The 15,673-nt window shown below is 39.0% G+C and overlaps 1 protein-coding gene across 1 annotated transcript in view; it reads left to right on the top strand.

Annotated features, from left to right (window-relative positions):
* The window catches only part of LOC108696164 (G-protein coupled receptor 54), a 44,301-nt gene extending 31,655 nt beyond the window's left edge, over positions 1–12,646 (top strand). Inside the window, exons 3-5 of the mRNA XM_018225266.2 lie at positions 7,294–7,429; positions 11,134–11,372; positions 12,235–12,646. Coding sequence (XP_018080755.2) covers positions 7,294–7,429; positions 11,134–11,372; positions 12,235–12,591 — 732 coding nt within the window. The 3' untranslated portion in view covers positions 12,592–12,646. The remainder of the gene's footprint in view (positions 1–7,293; positions 7,430–11,133; positions 11,373–12,234) is intronic.
* The last annotated feature ends 3,027 nt before the right edge of the window (positions 12,647–15,673 follow it).

Here is a 15,673-nt window from a genome sequence, read left to right as displayed (position 1 = left end):
TGTTTAACTGACTTTGATACACTTAATACAGTAGTAATTGAACCAAATCAACCAATCCAAGAGGACCTGTGAAGTATATTGTAATGCATTAGCCCTGTTACCAGTATAAATTAAAAAAGTTTTTAAAAAACGTAAGTACCATTTGCCATATTAAACACAGTCCCAAACCCAGCACTGCTAAAACACATTCTGTTATCTTTGTAAGAGTCAAGAAATGCACCCCCCCCATTAACGATTAAAGATTAAAAATGTTAAACTTTTCATTCTCCCTTTTCCTTTGGACGGCATAATTCTTCCTGTTACGAAGCTTGTGTGATGTGCCCAGCATTGCAGGCCCTTAAATATACACTAATGAGTTAATGTAATAAATGGTCTTAAATTTGCTATTATTCTAGTAACCATGTCAACCAGTCAGCGGTAGAGTTTACTGGCCAGATGTTTGAAGACAAACATCTGATCGGTTGCTGTGGGATACTAGATGTAGGAAAACTGAAGACTTTTTATTATATTACCCTCTTAGTTGCCCCATCCATTTAAATAACTAATGCAAATAAATTGGTACTTGCAACTTAGTTTGTTGCATCTAAACAATACATAAATAGTATGTATAAATGTACATAATTAACCAACAACAGCATGTTATAAAGAGTACAATATCTCACCCAATTTACTCCAATTCTTCCAGCTTTGGCACAGTCACCATATAAAATATTTTATGGTCTCCTTGCATCATCTCATTTTCCCCAAAAAACACTGTGAGCTTACCCATCCCCGCTCATGCCAAATCATCCCTCTAAAATGCTAACTACCATCCATACCCCCAAGGACTATCACCCAAAAACAAGCCCACCACACCATATACACTACAATTAAACAACCGATTACCTCCTAAAACAACTCACTAATGCAAAGTGGGAGGGAGCTTCTTTTAGTGGGAACCGTGCCATACAACTAGTAGATCCCATTATATGCCAGGGTACCACCCTCTAAACAATTCCTAACTAACTATTTGGCAGGTGAAAAATAAAGGGCCCAATTGTGGCCTGTGTCTGCAACCTGTGTCTGTAGATATTGTAATAATGGAACATCAGGGATGCACTGAATCCAGGATTCGGTTCGGGATTCGGCCTTTGTCAGCAGGATTCAGATTCGGCCGAATCCTTCTGCCCGGCGGGGAGGGAAATTGCGTGACTTTTTGTCACAAAACAAGGAAGTAAAAATTGTTTCCCCTTCCCATCCCTAATTTGCATATGGAAATTAGGATTTGGATTCGGTTCAGTATCAGGCTGAATCTTTCACGAAAGGATTCAAGGGTTCGCCTGAATCCGAAATAGTGGATTCAGTGCATCCCTATGGAAAATAAGGTCTAAGCCTCAGCAATTGAATGGGCAGGGAGGAGGCAATAAAGGAATAGGAGGACCTTATCCAATATTGTGCAGGTATCCCAGTATCTGTAGTATCGAAGCATTATGGAGTGACAGATTTTCCATGTGTTTGTTCAGCAGACTCTGCGCCTTTGTACCGTTTACAGCCCAATTTTTTCTACAAAATCATCTTGCTACTGTGTTTTTATTTCATTCTGCATGTTGATTCATTTTTTTCTTTTTATGTCTCTGCCCCCCACTTTCTTTATCTAACAGAATATGTAATTGCCATGGACACTTGGCTGACTAAAAAGAGAATTATGCTGACCTCCAGCATTAAGTGTTTCTTTGATTCAGTCATTTTCTGGAATGTGCACACATCTGGATTCTAAATGGCACATAATGTATAGGGAAACTCAAGCTTGTATATCCACAACTCCTGGCACTGTGGTTTAACTGTAAATATTCAGCCAAATCTTTTGTGGAATATTCAGTATTTGGACAAATAAAAAAAATACGAATTATATGCATCCCTACTTTCTAGCTAATTTTACTATATATGAGAAGTTAGGCTTACATGAGGCATACACAGGAGCCTAAGAAAAGAATAGACTCAAAAGTTAAAAAAAAAAAATCAAATACCGCGCAAGGGGAGATTTTTAAGTTCATATGGGTAGACAAACACCCTGGGGTTTCCTGAAAAACTATACATACCACTAAAAGACAAGGTGGTTTGGGGGTTCCAAATTTTGCATAAACATTACATTACCTTTTATTCATCTACAGTACATGCCCAAATGGGTGAACCAATTATTTTCAATACCCCATTATGCTCTGTTACAGAGTCCTAATATTCTACATCCTCATACTAGCAACCATTTTAATGCAAATTGAAGTCAATGGGCGTCAAAATAATTTTGACATGTATCAATTTCAACACTCGCAACAATTTTCTATACGCGTGCCTATTTTGTCCAAATGTCAATGGTCGTCCGAATAATTTTGATGCGCAACTATTTTTATTCACGAGACTATTCTGATGCACGCCAAAAAAATTTTGACAGCGAATTTTCGCAGCAGTTTCGGGAATTTATTTACCGCGAGGAATTCACGCCTGGCGAATTCATACGCCCATCACTAGTCTCAAGCAGTCTTAATTTGATCAAGTAAATACTGTGGACCCCCTGCTTTATGCTAAAGCATCTATTGTATTCTACTTCTCATAGCTCCTTAAATATATCACTTTTAGTGACCTTATAAAAGGTCCTTCTTAGATGGACATGGTATCCAATCACTTGAACAAAATAAACCCATGGTTTAGGCAGTGTGGTCAAGAAGAAAAGATGTTACATTTTTGGTAGAAGTGCTATTTAGAGAACAGACTACATCCATAGAAAAAAAAATGTTTCCATCTGCTAGAAGTAGTTTCATGGCATAGTCCCAAATCTTTTTATTACAGTGTGAATTTCCTCAGAAGCTCTGCATTATATTTGTAAAAAAGCTGATAGCAAATAAGGGCATACTAAAGCATGGGCTGTGATTGGTCCCAATAGGGATGTTCTCATGGGTATCAAAATAAAAGAAAAAAAGATCTTGAGAGCGGTCCAAGACCCGGACCGAAACGTTGATACATGTAAAATATTTTAATATTTGATATATATGCTCTGTCATAGAAAGGTTGCCATCTCCCCATTTCAAACAGGACATATAAAAATACTGCAATGATGATGTTTAATCATTCATCAACATCAATAATACTCAAGTGCAGTAATCCACAGTAACCAATGGGAGATTTACTTTGAGCCCTTAATGTTCAATGCTGCTATTTGTTGTCACTGCAACACAAATATTTCCATCTAACCAGTGAATCTGAATAATAACCAAGCTGAATCACAGAGCTTGTGTAAAATAAGAGGGACCAGAGGTCACAGCTTTATTAAACATTTATACCAAGAGTTGAATTGAAGATTCGAATTCTTGAGGTTTTTTTAATGGCCAAAACTGTCAAATTCGACTAGGGAATTTTTTAAAATTCTATAAGAGTTTTTTACAAATTCGAAATTAATCATACACTGGCCCTTTAAGAATTCAAATTCGACTATTCGACCACCGTAAACCTGGGATCAATTTGGAGTTGTTTGCAGCCTTTCAGACATTCAAGTTTTTTTTATAGAAAAACTCTTCCTCTTTCTTTTCCTAATCCAACACATGGGGGCCGATTCATGAAGCTCGAGTGAAGGATTCGAATGAAAAAAATTCGAATTTCGAAGTATTTTTTTGGTACTTCGACCATCGAATTGGTTAAATTCGTTCGAATTCGAACGAAATCGAACGAATCGAACGAAAAATCGTTCGACTATTCGACCATTCGATAGTCGAAGTACTTCCCCTTTAAAAAAAACTTCGACCCTCTACTTCGGCAGGTAAAACCTATCGAAGTCAATGTTAGCCTATGGGGAAGGTCCCCATAGGCTTGCCTGTGATTTTTTGATCGAAGGATTTTCCTTCGATCGTAGGATTAAAATCCTTCGAATCGTTCGATTCGAAGGATTTAATCGTTCGATCGAACGAAAAATCCTTCGATCGATCGATCGCAGGATTAGCGCTAAATCCTTCGACTTCGATATTCGAAGTCGAAGGATTTCAATTCGAGGGTCGAATTTCGAAGTATTTTTAACTTCGAAATTCGACCCTTAATGAATCTGCCCCATGGTGACAAACGAAATTGTTCAAAATTACTACCCCATATTTTTGTTTTGTTGTTTGTTTTCTCCGTAGCCTTAGGCGCTGATCCACTTTTTGTGAAAACTCCTATTTTACCAGTTAGACTCCTTGCATATGCAAACATACATTGAGGGGCACATTTACCTAGGGTAGAAGTAAAAACCTTTGACTTCGAATATCTAATGATCAAAGGAATAATCGTTCGAACGATTTTTAGTTCGATCGTTCGATTCGCAGTCGAAGGTCGTAGTTGAAGGTCGAGGTAGCCCATTCGATGGTCGAAGTAGCCATATTCGACCATTCGAAATTCAAACTATTTTTCCTCTATTCCTTCACTCGAACTAAGTTAATGGGCCCCTTAATGTATGGAACAAGTGTGAGAATTCTTTATATACATGTGGCCCTCCCTGTCCTTAACAGTACCCCCAACCAAATCGCCTCCCCCATTTTCCATTCCTATCCCCCCTACCTCATCTAACCTATTCCACTGAAACCCTACTGCACCCTCCCCTTCCAGCTCATCCCTGGCAAAGAGGCTGTAGCCAATTGAGAAACTAGCCCAGTTCTCCAAAACCCCAAATCCTCCTCCCTACACCAGCCATTCAGCCATGCGTTAATCTCCCTAAGCTTCTGCTATCTTCTTAATGTTGATCGAGGCACAGGTAATATATCTGAAATATATCTGAGAAAATTACCTTGAAGTCCTCCGCCTAAACTTTTCACCTAGTTTTTTTAAATAATTTTTGAGGACTTCCACCCCTCCTCTAACTTTGACATCAATACTAATGTGTACCAAGACCGCTGGGTCTTCCCCAGTCCCACACAATAATCTGTCCACTTGTTCCACCACATGCCAAACCCTAGCACCAGGCAAGCAGTAGACCATTTGGCATGAAGGGTCCTTACGACAGATTAGCCTATCCACCTTTCTAATAATTGAATCCCCTATAACTAAAACCTGTCTTTCCTTCCTTGCACTTCCCCAACTGCCTGTATTAGAGATACTCCGAGAGTCGGCTTGCTCTGTACACGCCAGTTGAGAGCAGTCCTCCCCAGCATCTTCAGCCAAAATGGCGAATCTGTTGCTTCAGAAGAACTTTGAACCAGCCCCCTACTCTTCAGTCCCCTAATTCCCTTCTTGACTGTCACAAACCTGTCTCCCTCATTAGCCTCTACTGCCCCTTCTTCACCTACTTCTACTACACTGCCCCCGCCTGTGTCTGCTCTGTGAGCCTCCTTTCCTTCTCCATGTTTGTGGCTCCCCTGAAGTTCCCCCCTTAGAGTCTGCAGTTCAGATACCAAGATGAAAACCTACTGACATCTCTCACACATAAATACTACATGGAACTACTGCTCCAAAAACCACACGTGACAAGACACCCACTGAGTAATACCAGCAAACCCGCTTGCACTCATATTTACACTGGGCACTTACAGTCTCCCAAGTGCAATTCCTCAAAAATGCCTTTAGGTTTTTAATATAAATACTTGCAATCACACACAACACTAACTTATCAGCTCCCACACTTGCTGTGCAGAGAGAAACTTGTTGAGGTATCAAAACCCAAACATGAGCATGCCTTTAGTAGGGGGGAATTGATATAGAAAAAAATAAACCAGTAAAGCCCTATTAAGGCAATCATACTGCAATGCCATTGTACTGTAATATCCACATAGACTGTAAACCAGGGGTGCCCAGACTTTGTTACACTGGGCTCTACTCTTAACCCCTGGCCCCCATCAGGAGATCTACATTGATAACGTGCAGCAATTTTTAAACCATTTTGTGGCCACACCCCCTAATTACCATGTTCATTTTACAAAATTTGGCAGGTTATGAAAGTTTAAACACACTCCCTTCTCCTCTGTGCTTGCTCCTCTCAGCCCTCCCTCCTTCCCTTCCCCTCCGTGTCAGTGTCTGTACCCTGCCCTCCCTCCCTTCCCCTCTGTGTCCATGCTTGTTGCAGCCCTCCCTTCACCTCTGTGTCCGTGCCTGTAACCTTCCCTCCCTCCCTTCCCCTCTGTGTCCGTGCCTGTAGCTTGCCCTCCCCTCCTTTCCCTCCGTGCCTGTAGCCTTCCCTCCCTTCCTACCCCTCTATGTCCGTGCTTTTTGCAGCCCTTTGTTCCCCTCTGTGTCCGTGCTTGTTGCAGCCCTTCCTTCCCCTCTGTGTCCATGCCTGTAGCCTGCCCTCCCTCCCTCCCTTCCTTCCCCTCTGTGCCTGTAGCCTGCCCTCCCATCTTTCCCCTCTGTGTCCGTGCTTGTTGCAGCCCTTCATTCCCCTCTGTGTCCATGCTTGTTGCAGCCCTCCCTTTCTTCCTCTCTGTGCCTGTAGCCTGTCCTCCATTCCTTCCCCTCTGTGTTCATGCTTGTTACAGCCCTCCCTTCCCCTCCTTGTCTATACTTGTTACAGCCCTCCCTTCATTCCCCTCTGTATCCGTGCTTGTTGCAGCCCTTCCTTCCCCTCTGTGTCCGTGCTTGTTGCAGTCCGCCCTTCCCCCTCCTCTGCTCTGAGCCCGGACTTCTGCCCTCCTCTGCTCTGAGCCCAGCCAGCCGTCTCTTGCTCCGACATGGGGCCCCAGGTTGCAGTTTACCAGGAACATGATGGGGATCTACTGGTAGACCCTGATCTACGTCCTGGGCACCCTTGCTGTAAACTGTACAAGGCCGTCTGTGTTTCTCCTGTGGCAGTATGAGGAGGATTTCTTAAAATTCAAACATGGCATTCCCCATGGATTCCGAACAGTTTACTTAACTGTATTAATCTATGCACCTATGTACATTGACCTAATTTCTTCTTGAGAGTGCTGGTTGGGTGGTATCACCTTGGCAAAGACCAAAGGTGAATGTATTAAAGGTGATGCAGTGCTTTGTAGTGCAGATAGACAAGATTAGAATAAACCTCCTGGAGGCATATTGCATAGATACCTCTCAGGGAACCAAAAATGAAGGTGTCAGATGGAACTAGAAGCTTTCAGTAGGTGACTGAAGTTTTCTTGATGGTGCCGACACTGTGGAGCTGTCTGTGATCTTCAGTGAACCAACCAGTGAGCTACCATTGGGAAGATTTTGAAATTATTATTGTATAATGTGGCTGCAGAATAGGAAATCTCTAAAATTGCTATCAGTAGAATTAATTGAGTTAATTGTTTCAACTGAGCAACACATTTATCTTTAATTGAAAGCATTCCTTTTATACCTTCTTAGGTGTCAGTACAAGCCACCTGTGTCACTCTCACGGCTATGAGTGTGGATCGTTGGTATGTGACAGTGTATCCATTGCAGTCCCTGCGCCAAAGAACCCCACGTGTAGCTGCTGCGGTTAGTGTGGGTATCTGGATTGGTAAGTGACTCAGTATAATACTTTAGGTCATGTGTAATAAAAGGCATTAACAAAATGAACAAATAAGAAAATAAAAACATTCTCATTTCACAATGCACTGCAACTGCAAATTTTAATTGCAAATCACACATTAGGACCTGCTTAATGGGACTAAAACATTTTTTTGTACAAACCAACATGTTAAAGGTGTTTTATTACATACACTGGTGCAAATGCCAAAACATACAAAATTGTGCAATTGGCAATTGATTGGCTGTGTTTGTACAACATATATGAAATATAATAATGCAAAATTATTAATGCAGTGAAACAGATGTTTTTTACATCAAAAATAATCATTCTAATCAACTTTCCAGTGTATATTCATTACAAATTTTCATTTGTTTTAAAAATATTTGGAAATGCAGTTGCTATTAAAAGTAGTATCTGTTTATATTCTCTTTGTCACTGTACAAATAAGTAAGATGAGTGTAAATGAAATGTACTATAAATAATGTATTTTCAGTTTTCCCTTAAAGCTTAGATAAAATAATTAGTTATCTCATGCAGACATGCTTTTAATGGACATCATTTTCCTTTGCATTTGGCAGCTGGCTGTAACCCTCTGTGATGTGAACATTCTGCTGTGCTAATTGGCTACAGGTTCATTCTAATTCTGCCAACAACAAAGTTGGTTACATATAATTGAACAGATTAAGAAGGTGTCTATGATTGCTGTTGAAACACCAGTGAAAAACACATGGAAATGAAAACCAGCCAGTACTATGAAAGGTGTAGGAGAGACAAACCTATTCTGAGCTCACATGCCAGAATTTCTTATCAACTGTAAATTATGTTTAGATTTGGTTATTGTGATTCAAAGGACAGTGTCACTTTTAATGCATATAACCAGAAGTACATTATGCAGTGGTATTATCTATGTGCTGGTAATCGAAGTGTCGTAAATTTTCCTGTTTCTCATGTTTAGCTCAAATGACAAAACTATAGAATATTTGTGATTAAAACACCAGGAAAAAAGAATATTCAGCATTAAATCTGCTATATGTATTACTCATAATGCAGTTTTACTTCCCAGAATCCCAGCATAGTTGTGGGTGCCTGCAAGGTAGGATTTAGGGATATTATGTGCAAGGTACATGGTGGATGGATGCAAGAGAACCCTGGAATTAACACCTGCCTTAAAGATATCACGGCCATATACAAAATCACCTGCCACAAGTGTAAGAACACTAAAGAATTCTTAGTGCTCATTTACAGAATAAGGGGCAGATTTATTAAGGATTCGAGTTTTTTACACGAAAATTCAAGTAGTCAAAACGCCTCAAGTCGATCAAGTTTTGTTTTTTTGTTTTTTAAAAACTTGAATATTCGAGATATATTATTCCGCGACCCTGAAAATGGCTCAAATCTAAAAATACACCACCTAAAACCTGTAGAAGTCAATGGCAGAGGCACTAGAACCATTTAAAGAGGTTTACAGCCTGCTTGATGAGTTTTTACTGCTGGGTTTTTCCACCAAAAACATGATTAATTTGAGTTTTTGGGTTGTGGGACTCAAAATACCAAAAATGAGTTTTTGCCATTCAGTTATATTTCTTAAATAAGATGCCATTCGAGTTTTGAGGATATTCGGGTTCATTCGAAGTTAAAAAAAATTCTAAAGATGACAGTAGACGCACCAATAATAACGGACGAAGCGCATTTTTGAACGATATTCAGTGCATGTATGGTGGGAGATGAGCCAACCGATATTGACAGAAGAATGCGATTAATATATATATATATCTCTATATCTCTATATCTCTATATCTATATATCTCTATATATCTCTATATATATCTATATATCTCTATATATCTCTATATATATCTATATATCTCTATATATATCTATATATCTCTATATATATATATATATATATATATATATATATATATCTCAAACAGAAACTATTAAAACCTAAATAATAAAACCTGTAAACCAGTAGTCTAAATCACCCTAGCAATCATTCACTAATTTGAATAAGAGACTGGAATATGGATATGAGAGGGCCTGGATAGAAAGATGAGCATTAACAATAAAAACTAGCATTAACAATAAATTTGTAGCCTTACAGAGCATTTGTTTTTTAGATGGGGGTCAGTGACCACCATTTGAAAACTGGAAAGCGTCAGAGGAAAAAGGCAAATAATTCAAAAACCATAAAAAAGAAAAAATGAAGGCCAATTGAAAAGTTGCTTAGAATTAGTCATTCTAGAACATGCTAAAATTAACTTAAAGGTGAGCCACCCCTTTAAGTTACTGTAAATCCTTTCACAGGTGGATTTGGTTTGAAAACACTTACTTGAATGGTACGATACACATGTGCTTCTCCAGTGGTGTTACTCAGCCACTTTTGCCATTGACCTAGAAATAACTTTTAGTGGGTCGCTCAAGCCAATCACACTTATCCCTGCTTTCTGGAGGCAGCACGTCTGTGGAGCCCTGTTATTTCCCTTCCATGTATCACATAATTAGACCAAAAATAAGTATTTCTTTTTCCACATATTTACCTAGGCACCAGACCTTAGTCCACCCCCTGCCCATCATCAATTGGCACATGCCCAATACCTCAGTACCAAATGCTATATACTTTTCTCACAAGAGAGTAGTAAATATTTGTAACCCAAATTCTACCACTTGCCACTACAACCACCTTTTTTGGAGATATTTTTTTATCTTGATGGTCCGAGGTATCATTTTGTACCTGATACAAATCTTCTTAGGCTCCTTTCCTTAAAGTTCTATCCTTGCCATTGCTTCATTTAATTCAAAGCATTTCAAAGACACTTAATTTAACTAATAATGATACCATGGGGTTGTGGAGGAGAAGGTCCTGTAGAGATATGTGAATGAGAAACTGATGAGCAACAACAATCCTTAATCAGGAACCAGGATATGACATTGTTCACATGAGTACTTCAATTACTGCTATGCGATTGGATTTAATGAAAGCCCTATGCCAACAACCCATTTAAAATCATTATTAAACAACCAATTAAAAGTGAAGTCAGCTTTAGTTAATTACTGTATGATGAGTGCTCCAATTTTCTAAAAATATCTTCTATCTACCAAGATGTTTTCATTGTATTGTAGACTACATTTGTACATCCAGTAACCTAGCATTTGCCAGGATCCACATGCAAAACAACAGTCAGCAGATAAATACATGGTGGGCTAAATATTCCTATATTTATTCTTGAGCAGGCGTTAAGTACAGGGCTCCTATTGCACACTGCAAGCTGCGCAACAACAGCTTGAAAATTTTGTTATTCTTAAGGCAATAGCCTAATTAAAGTTAGTTCGTGTTTTGTTGCTTTGAGCTTCTGAAATTACCCATACTGCTAAGATGATACCAGAGTAGCAGAATGTGCTCTGTGCAGACCACCCAAAAAAATGTTGTGGTATAATAGACTCAACTCCCGCCTGCACTGGTATGCTTTAGATTCCAGAAAGGAGAGGTGAAGCCAGTCCCTTATTGTGTTTACAGATTTTGCCAAACTTAGCAATACAAATATAAAAATAAAGTCCATAAGAACATTTCTGGCCTCCCTGTACAACATACTGAATGTTCAGTGTAATCAACTTGGATAACTTGAACAATGTTCAGCCTGACTTGCCATTTCCATGTAAAAGATCCAACAATCTTTTTTTTCTATGCATAGGTTCCTTCATTGTTTCTATCCCAGTTCCTATCTATAATCAACTTGTAGAAGGTTATTGGTTTGGACCACAGATATACTGCAGTGAAGCATTCCCATCTGTATCACATGAGAAAGCTTTCATCCTCTACAACTTTCTGGTGGTCTACTTGCTGCCATTGATCACAATCTGTGTCTGCTACTCTGCCATGGTATACCAGATGGGTCGTCCATCTGTAGAACCGATCGATAATAGCTACCAGGTAAATTATTCCCCATGTGAAAGACAGGGAAAGATAGGGAAAGATAAAGAGAGTATTATTACAAAAAATGAGATTTGAAAGGAGAAGGAAAGCTACCAAAGCAGTTTATTGCCAATAGATTAGCCACAATAGTGCAAGCTAGAATACTATATTTATTTTGTAGAGTATTTTACCATACCTGAGTAAACAGCTCTAGAAACTCTCTCTCTCTGTGTTTAGGATAACAGCTGCCATATTAGCTTGGTGTGACATCACTTCCTGCATGAGTCTCTCCCTGATCACTCATAGCTCTGGGCTCACATTACAGTAGGGAGGGGAGGAGGGAGAAGGAAAGAGGAGCAAACTGAGCATGCTCAAGCCCATGCCCTGGAGGTTTATGCTGAAAAAGGCAGAAAATCATGTGTACACAATAGAAGGAAAGAAATGCAGTGTTTCTTTTGACAGAGGACAGAGCAGCACTACTTTGAGGGTTTCACGGGTATATCTATGTAGACCTTTCTGATAAAGCTTACTTAGTTTTAACCTTTCCTTCACCTTTAACAAAACAAAATGGCATGAAGAGATTCTTCTCACTATAGGCGTGTGAACGTAATATGGACATGAGGCAATATTAATGCAAAAAACTGTGGAAACTGAGGGTATGTGTCACAGGTAGTGGTTAGTGTGCAGGTACCAAATCAGTGCTTTAACACAGATCAGCTGGAATAGGAATAGGATAGTAAGTCTACATTTATTAGAGGACCAACTATTTAGAATTGAAAGGGGGGCCCTAATATGTAGTCTTTTTTATAGCAGATTTGTAGCACAGTTACAGAATGCTACCGTGAGTGTGCAATTAATTTTAACAAATATTTTCTCACAGGTACAGCTACTAGCTGAGAGATCTGAACTGATGCGTACGAAGATATCACGTATGGTGGCTGTTATTGTCCTGCTGTTCACAATCTGTTGGGGGCCTATCCAGCTATATATCTTGTTTCAAGCTTTTAGTCCCAGCTTTAAACGAGACTACTACACCTACAAAGTGAAGATTTGGGCCAACTGCATGTCTTACACCAACTCATCAATCAATCCTATTGTATACGCTTTTATGGGAGCCAACTTCCGCAAGGCCTTCAATAAGGTCTTCCCGTTCCTTTTTAAGCAACGAGTGGGGAGTACTGGAGTGGCTAATGCCAACGCAAATACAGAAATGCAATTTGTGTCCTCAGGCACTTAAAATTCCAAAGATGGACCAGCAAAGATGGGACATTAAGGGGCAGATTTATCAAAGGTCGAAGTTAAAAAAACTTTGAATTCAAAAAGACCAACCGAACGGTGGTCGAAATTTTTTGAGGTCTAAGTGGGCCTACTTCGAATCGTATGATTCAAAGTAGTGCTACTTTGATCTACTTCGATTCAAAGTTTTTTTTACTTCGAGCTTCAATCTCCCAAACTCCCCCAATTGCCGCCACACAGGTTCTAGGATGTCCCCCATAGGCTAAAACAGCACTTGGTAGAATGGTAGAAGTTTTAAAAAAACAGTACTTCAAAAAAAAAACTGAATCGAAGTATGACTATTCCCTAGTCGAAGTACACAAAAAATAGCTCGAAATTCGAAGTTTTTCACTTCGAAAACTTCACCTCGACCTTTGATAAATCTGCCCCTAATTGTATTATATTGTCATATGAGGCACTGTTTACACAAGGAAGAGACTAGCCATGCAACCATGAAATCAGGACTAAAAACCACTTCTGCCTCATTATTTACTACTTACATTTTCAACAAACAATTATAACGTATGATGCCATTTCCGTGACTATGAAACCTTTTTGAAAAGTTTTTTTGCTCGACTACCTTTACATCCAATAATGCATTCCTTGAAGATGGGCAGGAGTATTATTTTGCTGCACTGGTATAAAATAGAACAATGAATCATCTCAACGGGTATAAGATGAATGATTAATTTAAATGGCAAATGAGAATTGGGGGCTTTTGACAATTGTCTAGAAATACTGTAGAAAATCAACAGAATCCTGCAGAATCCTATACCTAATGTAAAATTATAAATATGCTTATTCTCCATCGAGTCCAGTCACTGAGCTTGAACAGACAATGCATTATAATGGAGAATTGGTCAATAATCAACTAGGGCAGTATGCAAGATAACGGGTGTCTCACACATGGCACCTGATTGTTTGAAAATGAGAAAAAAAACTGCATGCCTCACACATTAATCTATAAAACAACTACTTTGTGTGACTTTTCTAGAAACTGTTTGTAACTTGTGTGCTCTCCAGTGTGTTTGGGCAAATACTAAATTAAGCATCATTTTAAAACACTGGGCAAATTTGCCCATGGGCAGTAACCCATGGCAACCAATCAAATTGCTGCATTCATTGTACTTGCAGCGGGCTTCAAAAAGCTAATCACTGATTGATTGCTATAGGTAACTGCCCATGGGCAAATTTGCCCAGTATTGATGAATGAGCCCCTTTGTCGTTTAATACGAAGGCAGCTAGTGACCATGGTAGTTAAAGGTTTTATTTTGATATATGTAGCGTATGCAGTTGGGATTTAAAAATATACAGGCTATTTATTCTCTTATTGGGACTCGGATAAGATATTATATCATGAAGAAAGAGACTTATAGTACTTGTGGATAGGCATGGTAGAGGAGTGGACCCAGTTCCTTATTATGTTTAGGGATTTTTCCTAACATTTGTCTTACAGGTTTACCTGGATCATGGTCTTTTGTGAACAAAACTTTTCTATTTTTTACATCCAGGGAAAGAACACAGTGGGTCAATTTTGTGTCAATTCATTTCATTATACAATTTCAAATATATTGAAATGGATTGCAACACCACCTATTTACACATATTATTTCCCAACAGTGCATATTTTGTTAATAGCCATTCAAAAGTATAGGAACTCCTGGAAGGATGTTTCCCAAACGCAGGTTTCTGCAATCAGTTGCTTTGGTTTTTCCCTAGTTCTGCTTACAGAGAAATTGTTTTTTTTTTTTTCAATAACTGGCCTAGTATTGGGAACAGACAAAATTAATGGATTAGAGAAAAATTAAGTGAGTTTAGGAGCTTATTTGCAATTTTTTAGAATTACGTTTATGGTTTACAAAGCTGTTTTTGGAGATCAATTGGGTTCAGAAAAGAAATAAAAAGCAGTAGAGCACAGATATTCATTTTAGATAAATTGCAGTCATCTCTCTACAGGTTGCCCTTTAAAGTAATACAGACAAACCACAGAAATATTTTCACCAAAGAATGTCTTTATTATAAATAATGAAAGCTGTAACATCTTTAAAGATGTTGGTCATGTAGTGGTTTATACGTACAGAGAATTGTGTTGGCACAGATGCAAAATCTGTCTAGCAGTGATTATTGTGGCCATAAATCATTTTTCATATCTGATTTGATCACATATACTAATTTTCTACCTACAGTATTTGTTTCATGCTTCTTCAGCGAAGGGGTAATTTACTAAGTGCAAACATACTAGAAAAATTACTGCTGCAGCACCTTTTTGAGAGGTTTGAGAGAAGGCGAGACTGAGACCCGAAACGTTGCCTGGTTGTCTGATCTAATAAATTCAACTTTAAAAATGCTAACGCACCTCTAAAAAGGCGCTGCAGCTGTATTTTTTCTAGAATGTCTCTCTAAAGCTGGCCATAGACGTGTTCGATTGTTCGGTACCATCTCCCGATCTGCCACTAACCATTCAGATCAAATAAAGTAGTAAAAGAACAGATCAGACGATCTTCTGTCCATTATCGGTAGCCGACAGAAATTTTCTAACCAGTCCGATTGTCTGAACTACCAATCGCCATGTCATGCAAAATGTCGGGACACTCCACTCCCGGGCCGAAAAACGTACGAATTTAAGATTCATACAATCAAATTTTTGCGTCTATGGCCAGCTTAACTCCTAACAAGGGTTTCTGGGCTGCTTTGCACCCAACTCACAAGGTTATACAAGGTGGTTGAAGCACACACAACTTCTATTAATTTGGATTTTTAATAAGTGCAGGGCAGGGTGCAAAGTGCAAAAAAAGAGCTAACCCCCATGCTTTTTGTATATTTACACCCTGCCCTGCACATTTAAAAATGACCCAGGTCCATTCTGGAGCACAAAGACCTGCATCTGCCCCATGAATACAGCAATGCTTGCGTTTGTCAATGGATGAGGAAGCATATAGGCCACTGCTTGTCCCCTGACTTGCATATAATTGCATATTATTGAGACATGCAAGGTAGTGAGCGATACCAATCACATTGCAGTCCTTAAGTACTGATAAGTATTG

This window comes from Xenopus laevis, chromosome 1L (assembly GCF_017654675.1).
Source record: "Xenopus laevis strain J_2021 chromosome 1L, Xenopus_laevis_v10.1, whole genome shotgun sequence".
Taxonomy (NCBI): domain Eukaryota; kingdom Metazoa; phylum Chordata; class Amphibia; order Anura; family Pipidae; genus Xenopus; species Xenopus laevis.
This window is presented reverse-complemented; position numbering and strand designations above follow the sequence as displayed.